The 22,524-nt window shown below is 37.2% G+C and overlaps 1 protein-coding gene across 1 annotated transcript in view; it reads right to left on the bottom strand.

Annotated features, from left to right (window-relative positions):
- LOC108915977 (cadherin-related tumor suppressor) overlaps positions 1-22,524 on the bottom strand; it is a gene marked incomplete at its 5' end in the record, with an annotated part of 53,918 nt that overhangs the window by 11,708 nt on the left and 19,686 nt on the right. The window contains 3 exons of the mRNA XM_023456211.1: positions 15,225-15,738; positions 16,072-16,494; positions 20,421-20,608. Of these exons, the coding sequence (XP_023311979.1) occupies positions 15,225-15,738; positions 16,072-16,494; positions 20,421-20,608 (1,125 nt within the window). The remainder of the gene's footprint in view (positions 1-15,224; positions 15,739-16,071; positions 16,495-20,420; positions 20,609-22,524) is intronic.

The raw sequence follows: 22,524 nt of genomic DNA, 5'->3' as shown, positions 1-22,524 counted from the left end.
GGAAAAAAAACAAAGTGATATATTTACCTAATAATCAACAAAATTGTTAATAATAAAAATATATTATATAAATAATAATAATAAAAAATATTTTCAAATTTTTCTTCGTTTTTCAATTCAAAAATTCTTTGACTAGTGATTTCAATTTGTTTAGAGCAGTAGTTATCATTACGTCTTGAAAAAGGTGTTTCAAGAGATAAAACAATATTGTGATATAGCTTCATTATTAGCTATCTATGTAGGTATTTGATAATATAATAAATATCTATTAAATCACGTTAAATTTAGTCTTACTTTGTTTTATTGTAAAGAAATTGTTTTTTATTTTCTTTAAATTAATACCTGCCTTATCCTTATCCTTAAAACCTTTGTACTATCCCTCACACTGACAGCAAACACTACCCGCGTACTATGCGATGCGTACATTAGCCAGTAACTAAAACACTGAAACTCTAAGTATAGCATATTGTAATAGATAGAAGCATTTTAAGTAAATATTTATTTCGCTGAAATACAATATTTTTTTACACAAATAAAATCTGTTGTTTTCAAAGAAACACTTCTATCCGTGTAGGAACGACTGCGCTACATAGTCATTTACAAGATATAATCCGTTTATGAAAATATAGTGATCGCGAAAACATAAAATTTGCCGACGAGCGCAACTTGAATAATATTATGCGTGTGATATCTATATCTACGGATCTCCGCTTAATCTATAGGGTGTTTTCGTTAAGATTAAGTGCCGAAAATAATACAAAATCGGCCGACAAATTCCACATTCTTCGGCGCGGACTTATATCGCTCTGTAATTTAGCCACGCTCTTATTTTACGCCGAATTTACCGACATCTCTCCAGTTTAAAATAAAATCAAGAAATTGGTATTCATGCAAACTGAATATTTATTAGGCAGGCGATTTTTTTTAGGGGACATATCACGTAGGATTTGTCTACAATCATTTCCAGTGACGCAACCAAACTGGATTCAATTGAATCTAGTTGAACTTCATTTGAGAAACTACCAGTTGATTTATGTAACTATAAATTTTTTTTAACCCTATGAAGAATCTTATAAGCCAAATTTTATTGTCCGCTGTCGAACAACATAACGAAAATAAAACGTTTCTTTATTTTTCTGCGATTTTCTGTACTGTGGTTTCTGTGGTAATCCAAGCCATCGTTCAATGGTTCAAATGTCATTTGGTGAGTGAGACATTTGCAACAATGTTTTGTTATGGTTGCGCTTGAAACTTGTTTGTAAATAAATCACAACACACTGAAATCAACGAAATATTACAAATTCAAAATCGCATAATCGAGCACGAAACAAAAAGAAAAATAGAACGAGAGCGTGCATTAGAGAACGATAAACTACAGCGGTTTCTATCGACTTGTGGTAAAACTACACAGAGCTTGTCAGTCGGACTTATTGCTTGCGACTGTTCATAAGTTGGTTTCTTTTGGCATCCCTTATTTAAGGGACAACTTCCAATAGTTGATTGTGCTGACCGGAAAAAACGCATTTGTAGGTTTGATCCTTATGCAATAAACGTCGTGTAATGTGGAACAATAAAACATCGCAAGTGAACGATAAATAAGTCAGATAGCAATCAGTTGGCAGGACTGGAAAAAAAGCCAAAGGAGTACTTGAACCGGGGTCAAATCTATAATAACTTGAGGCAAGTATAACAATACCCGAGGAGCACGATCTGTCTTGTCGTCGCCGAGCGCGAGCGCTGTTGGTTTATAGATATGGCTGATTGAGGTTTCGATTCGGTACGATATCTCGGTGCCCCAGCCTTGGCTTCCTAGTAAAAGTATCCCCCCCGCCGGGTCTAATAGTGACAAATTGGAACATTATATCGGAGGATCTGACTGCGGAGCGGTTTGGTGAACCGTTTTCCGTTTTATATTCATTATTTGGCCATTAGTTTTTATTGCTTATTACAGTAAATCATGATGATTTATTGCCCATGTTTTACTGCTCTTGACAAAATTAGATAACGGTAGTCGCTGCTCCGATGGACGAAGGAGAATGGAGTGCCCGCCGCCTGCGATTGATATTGCACCCAATAAATAAATCGAATTTATCTGGGTTTTGTGTTTAAATTGGAGGAATGTGTTTTTTTAGATAAACACTCGGCTGTTTCTAGTTTTTGGGGCCACCAGTAATTGCTTTTATATCGAGAGAGGCGTTTTATAAAGTTATTTATTCTTGACAGTATTTAGATATTCTTTATTTAATCGGGTACTTTCCAAGGTTTAAAAAAATAACGTAGAAATGTAGGAAATTAACGAAATAAATTTCTCACTACCAGAAATCAAGTATTGAGGTTGCCTATATTCCACATAACCAAGAACAGAAATAAGACCCATTTTTTAAAATATGTCTTTTTAAAAAAGTCCTTTACACAATTACTGAAGTATGCTTCTACACATGCATAGAGTGATTAGTTCGCTTTCGTGGTAGTACAAAATACCGAATATAATGAATGAAAAAGATTGCTCATTTTACCGGAGTTCCTTTTCAGAAGATCCCTAATTAGTAACATCAGAAAAAATGAATTAATATCAAAAACGAAGCTATTTTCAATAAAATTTTATTTGATTAGTCGCTCGCAAGAAAATCAACATTTAAATTGGAGCTCATTTTTAGAGGTAACTTAATTTTGACGCCAAATGTGTTTATAATATGCGAAATGTTGCAAAATATCGAAGAAAATTTACTAAAAATCGACCACCCATCAGAATGGATGTGCCATGAACCCGTCCATCGCGCAGCGTAAAATTAGAAACAGGATACGCACACGTTGTGTATGCTAACGTAGTAGTACTACTGGATATTATGATTGAATATTCGTAACCCTATATGAATATTTTTTGCATGTATTGTTCCTAGAGGGGTCTATTGAATATAGATCAGTCCGCTGTTGAATTATTTACATCTACTCATGCGGATGTTCCTTATACATAAAAACATCGATATTTTATCTAGACACAAACGTATTTTAAAGTGTCTCATTCGAATCTATTACTTTTTTACTTTAACATAGTTGGTTCTTTCCAAAATTCTCTTTCACCCGTTCCAAGTGACTACAATGCAAAGATCAGCAAAATCCAAAGAGGTCAATTGTCTAAATTTAAGCGGATTTCGCTATAAGACCTCTGCGGACCCATCAACGACTGAGATCGAACGTCGACCTTGGTAGCTTGCAGTTCAGTAACCAGGAACGGAACTTGGCCAATATATGGTGTACGACCAAAATTTCTTATCTACGTTGTGTACAATTAAATAACATACACGTACTTATCTATTATTATTAACAGAATTTCAATAAATATGGACAAGAGGAACTCGGTAAAAATGCTGGATCTCCCCATATTAAGATAATGTTCAAACGAATGATGGAATTAGACGACATGGCACTCAACGTGGGGCTTGAATGTCCGAAACGTCAAAAGTTTTTCTTTGTAATGCTCATACTCCTCTTGTTTGTGTGTTAAATTGACTACAATGTTGTATATTACGCACTTTTAATATTTTTTATAATATACAATACATTTTTGTTTTTAAAATTATATGGCGATATATACAAGGAAATATTCTTGCAACAAACTCTGATTAACAAGGCAGAAACCGCTTTTGATTCCATCCCAGTCGCGTCAGGACCGTATTAGTATTCTAGGAGCAAATCAACACTTTTTTTTCCGTGAATAGTATATCGAAATCGAAGTTTTCAACACGTGGGCTGATTGCATTAGCAGCGAACGGTACCTGTGCTCGGAATTCGTCGCAGAGCCGTCCACCACGTGAACGATCTTAAACTCGAAACGGTGATATCGGTCTATCGGAAGAAGCTTAAGCAACACTAACAAGCAACAGACGTTCCGTTGCCGTATTTGATTTCGCCATGGGGACGGTTTGACCCCGGCTGACCTGGAGAATGAATTTTAGATTCGCGGTTTGCCTAGCCGGGTACACTCAAAAGTGGACGGGTATTAGCCGCGGATCGTGTTTATGGAAATCGACAGAAAAACGGGAAAGAAACGGATCGTCTCTATCCGGCTATTCGTTACCGAGATGCAAATTTGATGCGATTCCATGACTCACTGTACCCCAGTTTGCTTGAAACTGAAAATTATATCCGCATTTTTGGAATTCGAACATGTTTAGACATGTTTAGAACAGTTGTCTAAACATTTTAAATAATCTGAGAAACTGTTGGCATTTCAATTCTGTAAGTGTCAAAAAATTATTTGGAACAAAGGAACAAAATAGTTATTTTTGTATCTAGAAAGTGAAAACGAGCATTTGCCAGGGGAAGTATTGGAAGCGGCACAAAGTGCTGTTTCACAATTAATTTCCAAAAAATGGTCGAGACAGTAAGTACACTGACTGTGCTTATGGCAGTTACTACAACTCGCAGATTTTTTGTGAAATATGGGGGGGGGGGGGCAAATACAAACTAAGGAATGTGCCAAAAGAAATAGCAAATTATCTTAATTTGCCTCATCCGGAAACTTATACAGGGCACTGCTATAGACGTTCTTCCGCTACTCTGTTAGCCGACGCAGGGGCCGATATTACCACAAACGACATTGGGAGGGGGGGCGTTCTATACAAAATAAAATTTTAATCGCAAATAAATTGTTACCAACGGAACTTGCCAATAACACAACGTGATCAGTAAACTTAAAAAATTACAGCAGCAGCCTAATTGAACATCCAGAATTAAAAGCTACGATAACTGACAGCGCTAGATATGGCATAAATTTAACTCACTGCGATATCGGCACTTTTAATTTACATGTAGTGCAAAATAAATTGTAATCGTCCTGTTTATAATATGTAGTTACTGTTTTGTATTGAAATGTTATATTACTTAAAATGTAATTGTGTTATTAATAAAATCATAAATAAGTGTCGAAAAACTGACAAATGATTTTGACACTTGTTTTATGTCTAGAACGTTAAAGACTTTGGCGTTCTAGAACATAAAAGTATTTTGCAGTTAGGTCACAAAAAAGACTCTCTTCGTCAACTTAAAATTTAAGGAAAATATCGACTCTTGGTGCAGTTTTCGAAAAAAGTCTTTATCATACAGCTGCTACTTATTAATTTAATTGGACAAATTGCTTCGATTATTATATAACTACTAATTTTTAAATTTTTTATTCCAATTGAACAAATTTAACAATTCAAACTAATGAACTGCCATTATATTCTTTGTTCGAAAATTGCAAATTAGAGTTGCCATTGTTACTTTCTTAACATTGACACATTTAGGAATACTTGTATTTAATTTTTCTGAAGATTTCTCGATAAACTCGATTTTTATGTATTGGCGAAATAGTTTTGTTGCAATTCAACCTACCAGCCAGTTGACTATATAGTAGGACGGAAATTCTTTAATTCTAAGTAAATGGTAAAGTATTTAGAGCAAATTACAGGCTTGTGGGTATCTAATTATCCTTATCACGAATAAGGTATCTTTGTTTGACAAAAAAGGAGTCAAGGATTGCGCCACATGTAATGTTAATTGCTATTTGTGCAGGTGTCTTACTTTCAGTGTTTTCTTGGCATTGTACCTTATTTTTCAGATATCGTAGAAACATAGATAGGCGATTGTATATACGCATTATTTGATCTAGTGTTATTTATATCCATGTTTTAACTCTTCCTAGATCATTTAAGTGATCTTTAACAAGTACGAGACATGCTGCCGAGGTAAACCTAGGAAGAACTTATCGCCGGCCCCGCGTATCTCCCGTTTCGCGAAAGGTGGGTAGCATGAATTGTGGAAATAAGCAACTTCGGACGAGCAATAAAGTTTACAAGCCGTTTCAGCCTCGGAACGACTTTTGAGTGATAGTGTAGGTCCGACTGATGCATGGCCGTACGGCCGGAGGGGGAAATAGCTGCATAACCGACTATGTCATATCTCGTGGAGTCTAATATAAGGTTGCAACGGGATGTGTGTGATGGATAAATAGGCTTGTATTTAACTTAAACAGAATATTATGTGCCTGTAATAAGGCCCCGTTACTTCTAATGCACGCAATTCCGCCGTCTCGCTAAGGTGTTCGTTTTTAGGTGTGATCGGGCGGACTCTCCTCCAGAACGCCTGGATTTGCTTGTAAGATTTACGGTGGATTAAAAAAAGAAATAGTTTTGAACTAGATGCGTTTAGGATATTCAAATTAACATTCTCTAATTAGGACAAGCTGGACTTTTTGAATTTGCCGCCGGAATCGCGTTTGCGCAATGGGCGACTTGCGTGAAAATTTAATTTCTTTTAATCTACACGAATTCGTAGTCTATGACCGAGAACAACTAACAGTAGCAAATAAAATTAATCTTTAATGCTACAATTTAATTAAAGACGATTAATGTTACATAAAAGCTTAAATTTTGTCACTTCATCGTTGTGACGTCATTTAGTGCGACCGAAAACTACTGACTACTATATAACTGACTATACAATATGTCAACAAAGTATCCTGAATTTGTCATTCCGCGTAAAGTAGATTTTAATTTCTTTTTTGATGGAAAGTTGGTAGCACTATACTCTACTATGACACGAAGTTTGAGCGCCATCTGTCAAGTAATTTGTTTACAGCCTGTTAACTTTGTTAGTCCAAAAACCAAAAAAAAAAAAAACACGTCAAAGGCGATCAAAAATTAAAGTCATGTTTGTTTTGGCTATCGTGGGTTGTCCACATAGAATTCCTTCCGGATAGAGAAATAGTCAACAAGGAATATTATCTGGGCGTTATGAGGCGTTTGAGAGAGAGTATCCGCCGCAAAAGACCAAATTTATGGAAGGACAATTCTTGGATCTTGCACCACGATATGCACCATCACACAAAATGATAATTGTGAATGAATTTTCGACCTAAAACTCAACGAATGTCATCGAACAGCCACCGTATTCGCCGGATATGGCCCCTGCTGATTTTTCCCTCTCTCCCAAACTAACATTGTCACTTCGTGGAACACATGTCGAGTCCATAGAAGCCATAAAACAAAAATCGCTGAAGGAGTATGCGGAATATGCGTTTAAAAAGTGGAGCCTATTTTGAAGGAAATGAATTTTGATGTTTAAATGAATACGAGTATATTCTGTTTTATTGACAAATTCCAGATACTTTTTTGACAGAATGTATGAGGTTACAGAAAAAAAATATATGTAAGTTGCCAAAGCAGCTCTAAATTCAGGAATTGCACATATACAGCGTGCTCCAGGAAAGGAGGCAGAGTTTAGGGATCAAAATAAGATGATTCAGGTAAACTTACCGATAAACAAAAATGAAATGCTTCCTTAAAAAAATAATACATATCTTTCGAAACCGTTTTTTTTTTTCGAAAATTCGAATTGTGACATTTCATGTTAATTATTTTGATTGTACCATGAAAACTATCCATTTATTACTGCGATACTCCATTCCTCTCTGAAATGAGAACTAATAATAGAACTACTCTCGTTAGCGTCAGAAAAAAAGTGTGAATGGCAGACGATATCCGTTTTCTATTCCAGTACCGTTAGCGCTGTGGAATTTAAAAAACTACCACGAATATTGAAAGGCGTCGATCAATTTTAATTGAAATACGTGCATATTAATTACAAAAATGAATTGGAAAACGTAATTAAACCGATTTCTGACATTCGGATGCTTCGCAAACGTACACTGAGAAAACGGTTGCAATAACGCAGATTTGGTTTCGGTTTTTTAGACCAGTTCCGTTAATGTATATTTTAAAAACACTAAATTAATGATAATGTTATTTCAACGAATCATTTCTCTGAGCGTATACTACCTAAATAATAACACCGATAGAATTATTTCAGTTTCGGATTAAAGAATCCAATACAAGCCTGCCATTCTTCGAATTTCAACAAGTCAACGAATAAATCGGTTATCAACCTTACTAATGACGAAAATGTTAACTCGCTACCACGCCGAACACTACAACTAGGAAGCTGTTACCGATACAGCATCGTAGACCTGACGATCGGCCAGCCGGTATCTACATTCTTCGTCCCTGTATCCGATAGCAGCAACCTCTCTTACCGGGGAGGTGCACTAGTACTTTGCATGCCTAATGGCCGACGCACACCTGTTCGGAATAAAGCCCGTCTACGTGAGATAGCTATTCCAGCGGCGATATCGAAATGCCTGCGTTCCTAAATAATAAAGTAAACTATGCGCGCGGTGCGTCGTTGCAATATCGGGGGAATCGATGAAAAAATACTGTTTTATGCAGCGCGCAGGATGCGACAGGAATAACAATGGTCGAAGATTGTAAGGAGGCACTGTTTAAAACTTTACGTGATCGACGTACGTGTCGCCGTTAAAACTTGTTGAAAAGTCTAAATTTCTAGTGGAGGCGTACAATATTTTTAAAACGGGAAAATATATGCAGAGTATGTAAAATAATAGAACCGCTGGGCGCAGGGGTGGTAAGATCGGGATTGTGTCGTTGTGTAGGTTGGACGATTACGGGGGTGGTAATAGGGAAATCTAAGTTTTTCATGGCACATAGGGTAGGGATGAATTTTATGGTCAAATGCAAAAAGAGGGAAAATTTGTAGCAATGACTTGGTAGAGTGTTGTGGTATGTCGGTAAGTGTGTGCAGAGAGAACAAAACTTGCTGTACAATTTATTACTTCGCAGGAAGAAAATATATGAATACAAAGAAAAATAAATTTCGTGTTTTTGTTACTCGAATATTAAAAGGTCCATTTAGTCTCGGAAAAGACAAACTCTTTTACTCCGAGATTTTTCCGAGATAGAAACCATCCATTTTTTCGAAAAAAAAAGCTTCAAATAAAAGTTATTCAAAATTAAATTTTCTACAAAATTGCTCCTATAAAAAATTTCGATTTTCCCAATAGTTTTCCCGAATATTTTTTAAATAAGTACAGATTGTGTGAAAATTAATGTTTTGGAGACAATAAAAATGCGGTCGCAAAAAAATTTCGAAGAAAACAGATTCGTCTGGAAATATCTAAGAGAAATAATTCGTAATGTACACACCCTCGAAAACCTATAAAATGATACGTTTGAGGCCCATAAATGTTCAAACCTCGGAAAACTATACAAGATTTTCCAAAAATTTTCCGCAATTTTCTTTTTTTTAATTCACTTTTGTTTTTAAAAAATGAATTGGCCGTTATTTTCGCTTCAAAACATTAATTTTCACATAATCTGTACTTCATTTAAAAAAAAATCGGGAAAACTATTGGGAAAACCGAAATTTTTCATAGAAGCAATTTTGTAGGAAATTTAATTTTGAACAACTTTTATTTGAAACTTTTCTTCGAAAAAATGCATCTTCATTGAGGTATTGGCAGTTTTTGGTCAAAAAACGCGATCGGAACGCTTCCGAATGACAACGGAGGCTAGCCTCCCCTGCATTTATGATAACCTTAAACAGGCGTAACGTTGATTTGTTAGACAAGAACGGTCCATATTGCAGTTATGAAATAAAAAGAAATAATTACTGATTGTGCGTTACTTAGGCTTAGCTTTCATTGCCTCCTCTGATACGCACCACAATCCAAAACAATATGTAGACCCGCAGACAGTATTAAACGAAATCTCAGCACATTTCTTTGTATAAAATCCCGGGGCCGTTCCTGCGAATTTTTTGCGCCGCTTGAGCATTGATAACGCGACCTCGAATTTATCCGGAACGACCGAACGCTAATGCGTTGGGTAGCATTAATGCGCACTATAAACCACGATAAAGAGAGGGTAGTCGCGGCAGGGCGACGTTAATTCGACCGTCAACGTTGATCGACTGTGTGCCGATGCCGAAGAGCGCTCCGGCAGATAACAGACCCGCCAACTATCTGGAAAAATGCGCCGGCTCCCAAGTGTTCATGTGTAAGAAATTTCTGAACGATATCAGTCAAATATACTGCGCGTTCTCGATATCGGAATCTAGGATGCCAGGGGCGTTTCGCGGGCCTGACGGACGGACGCTGTCTAGCGGGACACTTAAGTTATTTTATATACTGCGTGTTTCTGTAGTATCGGGCCCTTACATCGAACGGAAATTACAGAAATATGGGGTTTAGTGACAGGGTTAGACTTACAGAGGTTCAAAGTCCATAATTTACAAGTAATAAATATGTTTTTTAATTCAACCATGGGCGTAACCTCCTAAGGGTTAAAAAAAAAACGACAAGCCACTGACTTTTTAATTCTGAAGACTTTTTTTTTAAGAGTTGTTGAGGATGCTAAGAATGTCAATGATGTTAGTTTTCGACTGTCTTAGAGAGGTCGCTAGCTGCGACCTTCTTGTCGTTCTGTCTGCCTTTGAATTGATGGGACGTTCGTTTTAAAACGCACTGTATAAAGCGCTCCAACTTGACCCCTACCTCGCTGTACACTGAATGATATCTAGGCGTATTACAACAATTCTCGATTCTAATAGACTCGTGTATAGCCATGAACTTCTACATCTCGCTTTGAAAAAAATTAATATCATGCCGCTGTCTAATATTTAATATGACAGTTCAACTATGAATGGCCTTCTACAATAACTCCTTAAGTGTTCTCCATCGAGGCCTTAAGAGTCTCAATGGTTTGACTTTGATGACTAAGTACATACCTAACACTGCTTACCATCTAGAGAATACCAAAATTTTACGAGACGAAATCTTTTTAGAAATCAATTTCCGAGAAAAAAATTATCAAATCGCCAACTTGATCGTTCGATTAATTAAGGAAGACTGACATAATTGCGTGCATAGAATACCATAAAATACAATGTTTATCGCTTTTTTGAAAATCTTTATGCTTAATTCCAAGAAATAATTAGCGTTGTAATAAATTTGAAATTCGATAAAATTCATATCGAGCAACGTGACAACGGCGCGGCGGATAACACGTGGCACTAAGCTGTCAAGCAATACGCAATTCAGTTGGTATCTGGAATTGGACCGTGTCTGAGTGTTTTTTGCGTACCACAATAATAGTTGGAATTATTCAAATTTCGTGGCTGAAAACATACATAGGTATTGTACTTTTGAAACCGAGAGAGTTGCACCAAACAAAATTTGTACAGGACATTGCTAATACGATGCGAAACATCGCCTTAATGTTAAAAATGTCGTCACCCCCGTTCGTTGTGGTTAGTTTACATTTTTCCGTAGGAGCTGTGTAGTATCAGGTTAAGCGGTGTTGTCGCGTTGTGATGCTTTTTTGTTCATTTATGATTCTCTCATGCTGAAGTAATAGCAGTCAAACTTCTTACACCGAGTCAAAGATGAAAAAAATTGTTTTTCTTCAATATTTTTTTACATATTGCAGATATTTGCAGTATTCAAATTTAATTAGTATTTTGCTATATTTTATAGGTGGTTCCAAATATCTACTATGTGCCGAAAATATTAGAAAAAAACATTTTTTTTTCATCTTTGACCCTCTATATGCTATTATTAACTTTCGTACTAGTGTAAGTTGGGTTACATCTGCCTATTTTGACCCTAGGAACCTCCCATTATTGTATGGCTCATACTTTACAGAACACCTTGTATATTGTATTCAGAGTGATTCACAACTTATCCAAAATATTTTGGAGATAGACGCGTAATAAAAAATGTCAATATTGTAAAAAATATTGGCAAAATCCTTATAGCTTCCAAGAAAAAAATTACTGAAGTTTTAATATTTTCAACCCTTACATTGCTGGGCTACTGCAGTCCCTAGCGTTCTGCCCTGTGCGCAATGCGCTGTCTCTCCACATACTGAAATCCGATTTTAGCTTTAATGTTTTTGCGATAGTGTTTACATTAGTTTTGGTATAGGAACACGGAGTTGATGGATATCGTTTCAATTTATGGTGAAGCAAGGTGTCAGTTCGTGGAAACTGGGTAAGACGGACCCAAATGTATTTACACATAGATGCACAAAATTTTGAAGAGTTGTAACATCAGCTACGTAAAATTATTTTATTAATTAAACCCACAAATTAATGTCATTGATTGAACTTGCTTGAATGTTGGGACACCCCATACATATTTAATATAAACCGAGTGCATGTGGACATTGAGAAATGCCGGCAATTCGCTTATAACATTTTTGCGTTTCCCGTACACCATAATTTATTATTACAGATAGCCGCTTGTTCATTTTTCACGCAATGTTAAAGTAATAAGCGAACAGCAAGTCGCCGACATTTGTCTCCTGAAAAGTCATTTTCTTGTCAACACTGCTGCGTTTGATTTAATATAAAATATTTATCAGGCACGCAGTGACTCGGTTGTATACATATTTATGGCGACCGATGCTTTAAGTAGATAGAAAATTAATTTTATCGCTGCGGCGGTACAGTTAGAACGAACGGATGGGTGTAATTGTTCAGCAGGCTGTTCGCACATTATGGCTTGCCCCCATTTAACGTTACCATTAGAGGATTCTTTGACGCTTCAGCAATGTCTTAATGTAATTTGGTTAATAAATTATTTCCAGGTTGATCGTCTGCTATTTTCCGTTCTATGGCGACCGTGCAAGAATTAATAGTTACAATATGAAAAAAAAAAAAAATCCGCTAAAAGAACTGGGATACTTGAATTTAGTAACCACGGCCCTCCAAATGGTTTGGACCTATATGAACTCTCGATCAGTCCGTAACCTACGAAATTGTGTCATCACCCCCGAAGGGCTCTCCAACGGACCGGAAACAGTTAAATCGCTCCGATCCGAGACGGGAGAAGAGAGACCGCTCTCTGTGCCCGCTCGTTACAATCGGTAATGTAGATGCTAATCGCGGCGTCGTGAGAGCTCAGCTTCGTGACAATTCACGTTTGTGAAGACCGCTGGGGTACGTGCACCGTCAGTACGGTTAAGCCCCGCGACCACCCGCCGCCCCTAGAAATTTTTACTGGTGCCGTTGTTTGTTACAATTGACACCGGCGACAATTGTAACGTGTCGAGGTACGGTTGTAACAGGCTGTAAAAAGTAAGGAAAGAGCTTCTAATAACGCTTTGAACTAAAAATTTTTTATTAACGGAATAGCACTAACCCACTACAACAAACGGAATTGGCGTTAATTATCAATAGGAATGAAACAAAATACTGAATTAGTGTCATTAACGACGTTTGCTGCTTACTGCGATAATGTTGCAAAAGTATAGCGTCTTATATGAAGAAAATTAATGTTTAACCTAATTCAAATGAAAAACACTAATTGTAACTTGTTACAATTGACACCAATTTACGTTACAATTGGAATCACCGGACGACACGTTTATTCTAACATATTTGTAAGAAAACAATTAAAATCAAGACAACTCATATACCAGATACAAATTTAATAGTTGTCGCGAAATAAAAATTGTTTCAAGTTATTTTGGATAAATGCTTGCCTTGTTACAGTGAATTTCCTATCATTATTGACGATTGACAAGGTGTAATTAAGGAAAGCTATAACTTCTAACATACTCAATTGATGGTATTTTGGGCACGTTTGTTACAATTAACACCGGTGTCAATTGTAACACTTTAAAATGCGGTTGTAACAGGCTGTAAAAAGTGAGAAAAAAGCGACTAATAACGCTTTGAATTTAAATATTTTTGTTAACGCAACAGCACTAACCCATTACAACAAAAGAAATTGGAGTTAATTTATCAAATGGAATTCAAAAAATCTAAATTACTGAATTAGTGGCATTGACGATGTTTGCTGCTTACTGAGATAAGTGTTACAAAATTATAGCGTCTTAAATGTAGAAAACTAACGTTTAACCTAATTCAAATGAAAAACACTAATTGTAACTTGTTACAATTGACACCAATTTACGTTACTCGGCATCATCGAACGGCATGTGGTTTAATCTAATTTATTTGTAAGAAAACAATTAAAACCAATACTACTGATATACCAGATACAAATTTAATAGTTGTCGCGAAATAAAAATGGATTCAGTTATTTTCGATAAATGCTTGCCTTGTTACACTGAATTTCCTATTATTGACGATTGCCAAGGTGTAATTAAGGAAGCTATAAGTTCTAACATACTCAACTGATGACATTTTGAGCACGTTTGTTACAATTAACACCGGTGTCAATTGTAACATTTTAAAATGCGGTTGTAACATGCTGTAAAAAGTGAGAAAAATGCGACTAATAACGCTTTAAATTAAATATTTTTATTAACGCACCAGTACTAACCCATTACAACAAAAGAAATTGGAGTTAATTTATCAAATGGGATTAAAAAAATCTAAATTACTGAATTAGTGGCATTGATGATGTTTGCTGTTTACTGAGATAAGTGTTACAAAATTATAGCGTCTTAAATGAAGAAAACTAACGTTTAACCTAATTCAAATGAAAAACACGAACTGTAACTTGTTACAATTGACACCAATCCACGTTACAATCGGCGTCATCGAACGGCATGTGGTAAACCACATGCCGTTAGATTAAAATCTAACTTATTTGCAAGAAAACAATTAAAACCAAGACAACTCATGTACCAGATACAAATTTGATAGTTGTCACGAAATAAAAATTGATTAAGTTGTTTTGGATAAATGTTTGCCTTGTTACACTGAATTTCCTATCACTGAGCATTGCCAGGGTGTAATTGAGGCAGCTATTACTTCTAACATACTCAATTGATGGCATTTTGAGCACGTTTGTTACAATTAACACAGGTGTCAACTGTAACACTTGAAAATGCGGTTGTAACATACTGTAAAACGTAAGGAAAAAAGCATCTAATAACGTTAGGAATTAATAGGACAGCACTGACCCATTACAACAAAAGAAATTTGCGTTATTTGTCAACTGGAATTAAGAAAATCTAACTTGATGAATTAATGTCATTGATAAAGTTTGCTGCTTATTCAGATATGTTTTGCAGAACTGCAGCATCCCAAATGAACGAAATTAGTCTTCACCTTCTTCGTCTTCTTCATGTAAAAGCAAATTGTAACTTGTTACAATTGACACCAATCGGATGACATGTGGTTTAATATAATTTATTTGTAAGAAAACAAGTAAAAGGATTTAGGATTTTAAAAGGAAGCTATAACTTCTAACATGGCACTTTGAGCACGTTTGTTACAATTGACATCCGTTTCAGTTGACACCGAATAAATTAAAGACATTTAAAAAACGATTACTGGTATTTGTTAGAGAAATTAGAAGTGTAAAGTGTTTAACAAGCAAATAGCAATACAGTGACTACATTTCAACTCACCAGTATCCATAGCCACGAGGTTCAGCACGTACTCGTCCTGCATCTCCCTGTCCAACGCCCTCAGCAAGGATATATCCCCAGTCGAGGCGTTTATCCTGAATATATCCGTGTCGCCCTCCTTAATGAAGTACCTCACCAGGTTGTTGAAGGGCGGCGTGTCCGCGTCGTACGCCTCCACGGTGATGACGTACCCCCCGTTCGGGGGTATGATGTTCTCCATCACATAGGCCAGGTAGGGCGAGTCCAGGAACGTGGGGGGATTGTCGTTGATGTCCGACACCGAGATGGATATCTCCGCGGTGTCCGACCTGACCACGTCGCCGTTGATGTCGCCGGCGCAGTCCTCCGCCCTCACGGTCAGCACGTAGCGCGACTTCCTCTCGTAGTTGAGGTTCTTGGCCACCCGGACCACCCCCGTGTCCTCCGCTATGCTGAAGTCCCTGTTGGTGTCGCCCGAGCTGATGGAGTAACGGATGCGGCCGTTGAGGCCGTCGTCGATGTCCGTCGCCGAGACCTGGAAGAACATTGTTCGCTGCAGCTGGGAAATTTGCGTGAAGCGTTGATTCGATATAAAAGTTAGTAAATAGATCCAAAATGATGCCAAAATCATTTTTTACATGAAAAATTAAAATATTAGTCATCAAAAACGGGTTTTCGTTAGTTGTGACGTCAGACCGTTCTATTGAATCGACATATTAGACCAGCGGCCATGCTTGCTTACGTTACGCACGCACGGTGTGACGTCACAGTTCTCGTGCGATTCATATGCTGTTAAGATGACCTAAACTTTTATAAATAATGTGGAAATAATGAACAAAGGTAGTGGTGTAAAATTATTGGGACATACCTGCAAGACGCTGGCGCCGATGGAGGCGTTCTCCGCTATGGAGGCGCTGTACTGCTTGGGGTCGAAGACGGGACTGTTGTCGTTCTCGTCGAGCACCTTGACGAAGATGCTCGTCTGCGTGGACCTGGGCGGGTCTCCCCTGTCCTTGGCGGTCACCAGGAGCGTGTAGTTGTTCTTCGCCTCCCTGTCTATCCTGCCTGCCACCCTCAGCAGCCCGTCGACCGGCCCCAGGGAAAATACGCCGTTCGTCAGCGGGTCGTTGGAGAGCGAGTACTCGATGTAGCCGTTCCTGCCCTCGTCCTTGTCCACCGCCTTAATGGCCATAACGACAGTGTTTATGGGGATATTCTCGGCGACCGAGGTCTCGTTCGGAGTTATAAATTCCGGCGACATGTCGTTGACGTCTTTGAGAATTATGGTGACCTAGAGGGAAAAATCCAAAGGAATGATATCGTGCTGGAAGCGGATCGGCCGCGGCGTGTTTTTAAAATTAGAAATTGCGGGGAGAACGAATGAATTTCAATTTTACCTATCTTTCTAATAGTTCGCAATAAAAATACATTTATTTGTAAACCCGTACCGCTTTACTAGCTGAAATATTTGCCAAAGCGGTTATAAATTAAATTAAAAAAGGTAAACAAGGTGTGGGAAGTTCCCACCACATTCCGTTACCATTTTTTTGTTCAATTTAATATTCTAGACACCATATTTTTGCGGCTTTTTAATTTGTCGCGAAGTAAGTGATCAACGTCCGATTTCGTCTCAGCGAAGCAACTATATGATCCGAATCTCTTTGATTTACCAAAGATTACGCTCTTTGAGACGCGCATAAAAAACTTTGCCTCATTTCAAATTTTACGAGTGTTAATTTATGGCGAGCTGGAATTTTTATTTGTCATAAAAACGCCATAAAAATGGAGTCGCCTAATATTATTTAATTCATAAAAACGTCATATTTCTCATATTCTCTCCAAAGATAAAAAAGGCGTCGTAAAAGACGGGAATAAAGCCTCATATTCCACGCCGTTTTTACATCTTTTTTTTATTACCGTGATATAGGCGTACGAATTAATACCGATTTATGTCCCGTCGTTATCCTCGTTTTTATTAGAACGGCGTCTATCAACTAAGCACCTGCTATAAAACGGGAAAGAAGACACGATTATTCTAATACAGACGAATTCCATTTTCGCCCAGGCTACATAGGGTGTTGGTAACGGTAAAAGGTATATTAGTCAAAATATCTAAAACTTATTGAGAACCCCTGGAATCGTACTCGAGTTACATGCTACATAAAAAGAGGTCAATAGTTGTGGTCGTAAATCCTGTGTAGATATTAAACAAAATCTGCAAAACATATTTCTGCCAGTCGTACCTTTAGTTACTATTCAAATATTTTTGAACACCTAACAGATATTAATCTCCCATTTCAAATTAGTTGTACTGAAAGTCCAAGGCCGATGTTTTGTTACATTGACAATAAATAAGTACCAAAATAGCATTTGAATGCCATTAAAAAAATATATTTGCATTATTACTGAGTATAGACTGTCAATACTTATTGTTAAGTATATTAAAAGTGACAAGGAATTAAATAAAATTCGACTCAATGAATTAATCTTTTGCGTGTTAAATAAATTATTATTATTAAATTTTTTCACCGCCAACTTGATTGGGCTTGAGAAAACTGCGTAACACATTGTGAGAAAATATTTACAACTATCCCCCCTCCCACTCGAACGCCTTTGATTTATACGTTTATTGTTATTTTCCGTGTAACGCAAAGTAGGCAGTTACAATAATACACATTTGTCGCATATTCGTGGCACGACCGTGAAGCTATTTCCTTAGAATCAATATTATTTTAATCACCGCGAGCGAGGTGTTTAGACGTCTCGATGCGAACGTTTTTAATCGGATGCAGTACGTGACAAATTTGTCCTCAAAATGTCCAACGGGCGTGACTTCCATATATCTAGGGAGAGCGTAGGGGGGAGGCGCGCACGAAGACTACGTGTGCGGTATATTGCGTGCGATGTCAAGATCTAGATTCTTTCTCGGAGAACTGGCAACGTTGCGAGGAAATAAGACATCACTCAGACAGAGACGTACGCCGCCTACAGTGCAAGATTGGTAATGATAAAAGTTAAATTAAAAAAAGTTAGGTGCTATCTATCATCTGCCCAATTACGTTTTGGAATCCAGTCACGAGAACGGATCAAAAATCGTGTCGGGATCGACACATTTCGCCGCGACGTGTCGCTAGAAGTGACGATTCACGATCGGTACTCATTTGTTTTCGAGGTGTCAGTCGTAAGAAGTCATCAATTTTTTTTATGAAATAGAAAAGATGAGTAACTTATGGGCATTTTGCCGAAAACGTTTCACATTTACCAATTTTTGAATCACTAAGTTGTTAGGAAATAGGCGCATGCTCACTTTGAATCAAAATAACTTGGCAGCGAGTGGACTTTGGTCATTGCATTAACACTGGACTTTATTATTTAATAAATTTCATTATAGCATTGACACATGAAATCAAAAATCCTGTTAGGTAGCGATGTGGCTCCGCCTATCTCAAAAGTAACGCAAAATTTGAATTGCGCGCCAATTTCATTCCGAGAGTTGGCAGCATTGTGCATGGTGACATGTTGTAGAAAACACGTCGCGGTTAGATAAAATGGAGGGCTATACAATGTACGAGCGAGTGAAGATTGTGGAAATTCATTGCAAGTACGGAGAGTGTGTAGCTGAGACTGTGCGTAAATCAGGTGGAATTTTCGGTAGAAGGACTGCCCCGATTGTAACAACTGCTGCCAACTATTCGGAATGAAAATGACGCACAATTCAACCCCTTTGGCCTATCGTGAAGTTGATACTTTCTTGTCATTTTGCTAAAGTTAATTTGACATTTTTTTTCAAACCGTTTAACTTTATATTTTTTAGGAGTAAATAATTTCCGATGTCTCAATCTGGTTCCGCGGAAAGTCTCCCATCAGTCAGTCCCGATACAACTGCTGAAAGCCATCACCATGACACCGACGGAATCCGCCATAAAAAACAAATGAAACTCTTAGGAGGCTAATAACGATGGAGTTTTTTGCCCAAATGGGCAACCATCCAACTGGCCCGTAATTGGAATAGTGATATTATTATTACTTTTTAAAATAACAGTCCGTTTAAACAAAAAAATGCATAAGTAATAAACAATTTAACCTCGCCCACTTAAACAGCGTGACTGGCAGATATGACTTGACAATAAATGAGCAAAACCAACACGCCAAACCCGCCGAAGAATAATCCTAACTAGTTCACAGACCGACTCTCGCTAACTATTTATTTACATGGTACAGTAAGCTTCGGTATCGGCCTTTTTTGTCTCGGAATATAAATATTCAATAATAATCAAGTCGTTGGGTGCTACCAGAAGAACCTTTCTCGCCGTTCCTTCGATTATAGACACATACATATTTTTTTACTACTCTTTCGAATGCAGATCGATAGTTCACGCTACCTTTTCGTCATTCTTTCGAATGTAGATTCCACGTAAGACGTTTCAACAAGCGGCCGAGTTCAGAATTAAGAATCAAAGCTTAAAAAAAAAGAAGGAAAAACTCTTCGTGTGGACAGCGTCATAAATAATGTTAATAACGATGCAAATAACTAAATGTACAGGTATGTTTTAAACACGTGGGATTGTTTAACGGTTTGGACAACAATTCAAGCGACATTATTTCGACGCCCGCTGAAAATTTGTACCGGAATTGGTGCGGTATGGATACTTCGCGTGTACAGCCGTGGACAAAAAAAGTTATCCCACCGGAAAAATTTAAAGGTGTATAAATGCCAGAACCCAGTTTTACGAAACAGCTTCGGTAACTTTTGTTCTGTACACTCCAGATAACAAAAGAAAAAAGAAAATTTTAAGGAAATTTATACAGTCGAAGACAGAAATAAACATAAAAACTTGCGATCGCACTCTAAAAAAATAACTCGATCGACGTTGGTGGTTTACGACAATATTATTCCACATCCGTCGCCCCTATGCGATCGACGAGCGCTGTGGAATTTCCACTCGAGGTCCACACAATCACAATTCTGCCCTATGTAAACGAGACGTGAATTACCAGCGTCATTAAGAGCTCCCTGTGAGTGTTTACATACTCGACAGCGTGTGTTAACACGGACTGTTAAAACAAATAATCGACGTGTTCAACGTAAAACTTTTTTAAGTGGGCATAATAATAAAATTCTTCCCCGTTCCGAGCTGTCATTAACCTATTCAAGAAAAATATGGCGTATCTGTTAAAATTAACAAGCGCAAATCGAAAGTGAGGCAAAAAATTTACCTGTACCGTCGAGGACAGTCGTTTCTCAGGGGGCACAGCCTGATCTGTAGCAGTCACTACCAAGTTGTAGATCCCTTGGGTTTCCCTGTCCAACTGTCTTTTGGTGCTTATGGTTCCGTTTGGAGCTATCTGGAAGTCGCCTTTTTCATCGCCGTACGTTATGGTGTACGCTATTTTCCCATTGTCACCTGCAAGAAAACAAGAAGGTCACAATTGTTTTTCCTGTGGCGTTTGTGGGGGATAAAACAATCCAATAAGGAGCATCGGCTTCTTGCACCTCCGAGAATTAAATTAAACAAAGCAAGACAGTTTACAAGTGTTTGGAAAGCAGTGGGATTTTTAAAGAAAAAGATTTCTTGCTTTTGTCCGAAGAACGAGAAGTCCATAATCAGTGGAGTCGGAATTATTGTAATTTAATAAAAAAATATTCGCACGACTTGATATTTCTTACTAGTACTCAATGAAATATTAGAATTAAAAATATTATTAAAAAATTTACTACCGCACTGTGAGTATCAAATATTTATAATTTGTTATTTTTTTAAATTTAAGTGTCTCGTTATTTATTTCTATACTTTTATTCATCAAATTCAATAAAAAAAAATATTAGTTCGTTGATATTTATTTTTAGAGGTCGCTCGGAAACATAGGTACTTTGAAAGTTAAAATATGAGTGACCTTTAGAAATTAAAATATCGATTTGAAATTTTCAGAATCGAGATTTTTTTCAACCTAGAAAATGGAAATTTTTAAAAATCTTGAGCGACCTCTAAAAAAAATTTTTTTGAGTTGATTTTTTGAGGGGGCTCTTAAAACACGACAAACTAACATATTTTCACAAGAGACACGAAAAAAATATTCGTTTTTTTTTTCGCAACCCTGAAGTAAATAAATTAAATTTGATTAATTTTATACATTTTCTTTAATATCTTTCGACTATTTCGAGTTAATTTCGTGAAATTTCGTATCCGAGGGATTTTTGGGATCAGAAATTTGAATTTATCGACGATTTCGTTGTATTTTCTAGAGGGCGCCACACGCGACCATTAGAATGCTGTATACCCATTCTTGACATTCACTATAAATGGTACACCCTGTATGTTCAATAGTTTTGAAGTCTTACCCGAAAAACGACGATTTGCTCTTTGGTAAGAACACAAACAATGAATTTTTTTCCCAGCCGCGTTCTTTTTAAAATCTGTGCCCGCTAAAGGCGTTAAAATAATCAATCTATTAAAAAAAACACTTTCTCCGAAGTACCTGACGTAATGTTTGCTGTGGGTACTTCTTATCGTGATTAATTATGATTTACAAATTTCGTTATTGATATACTAATGATGGATTCCGATAGAAAATATGTGGAAGATTAATGGAAGAAGTGAAGTTTGCCGCAGGAAAGCTAATTGTTAATAATACTTGATGAGGCAACCTTAATGTCGAAACAATACATCGACGGCTATAAAACCGCATTTTTTTTTTAAATTTCCAACAAAGTGAACTGCCAACGCATCTCGTCTTCAACGCCATTATTAATTTTAACAGTTACAGTTGTAAATTATGTTCGTGGGTAATTAAAAATTATTTAACAATAATAAGTAATTTATTAATTATTCTATGCCAAGGTAATGGTCCGAAGCATAAAAAATTGATTTTGAACACTGCCTGCAGTCGTTAATGGGCTGTCGTAAAAGTAATGCGCGTGAAAATACTAAAAAAAAGGCCGCGGATGTCATTCATCGGAGCCAAAACCTAAGGCGCTATGCCCTCGATTCGAAAGAGGAGCGAAATCTCGCAACCGACGCGCCTTCTTTGTGAAAATAAATGAAACGATCGTCCTATGACTATGTCAGTGACGAGTGAGGATTTCCTGGTAATCGGGTATCATATATGGCGACTTTATAAGCGACTTCTGGACACCAGGTCTATAAAGCAGTGGCGTCCGTCATATCTCAGCACCGGTCACTATCATTACCTGATTGCATAGAATGGGACCCCGCGATTTATTGTGCCTATCAAGGACAGGTTCCTACTTGGATAAATTGATTTTACAGTTTTAATATTTTAACGAGGGTACGATTATAGGCAAACATCTTGTTATTCCAAA

Source organism: Anoplophora glabripennis, unplaced genomic scaffold, assembly GCF_000390285.2.
Source record: "Anoplophora glabripennis isolate ALB-LARVAE unplaced genomic scaffold, Agla_2.0 scaffold1278, whole genome shotgun sequence".
NCBI classification, from domain to species: domain Eukaryota; kingdom Metazoa; phylum Arthropoda; class Insecta; order Coleoptera; family Cerambycidae; genus Anoplophora; species Anoplophora glabripennis.
This window is presented reverse-complemented; position numbering and strand designations above follow the sequence as displayed.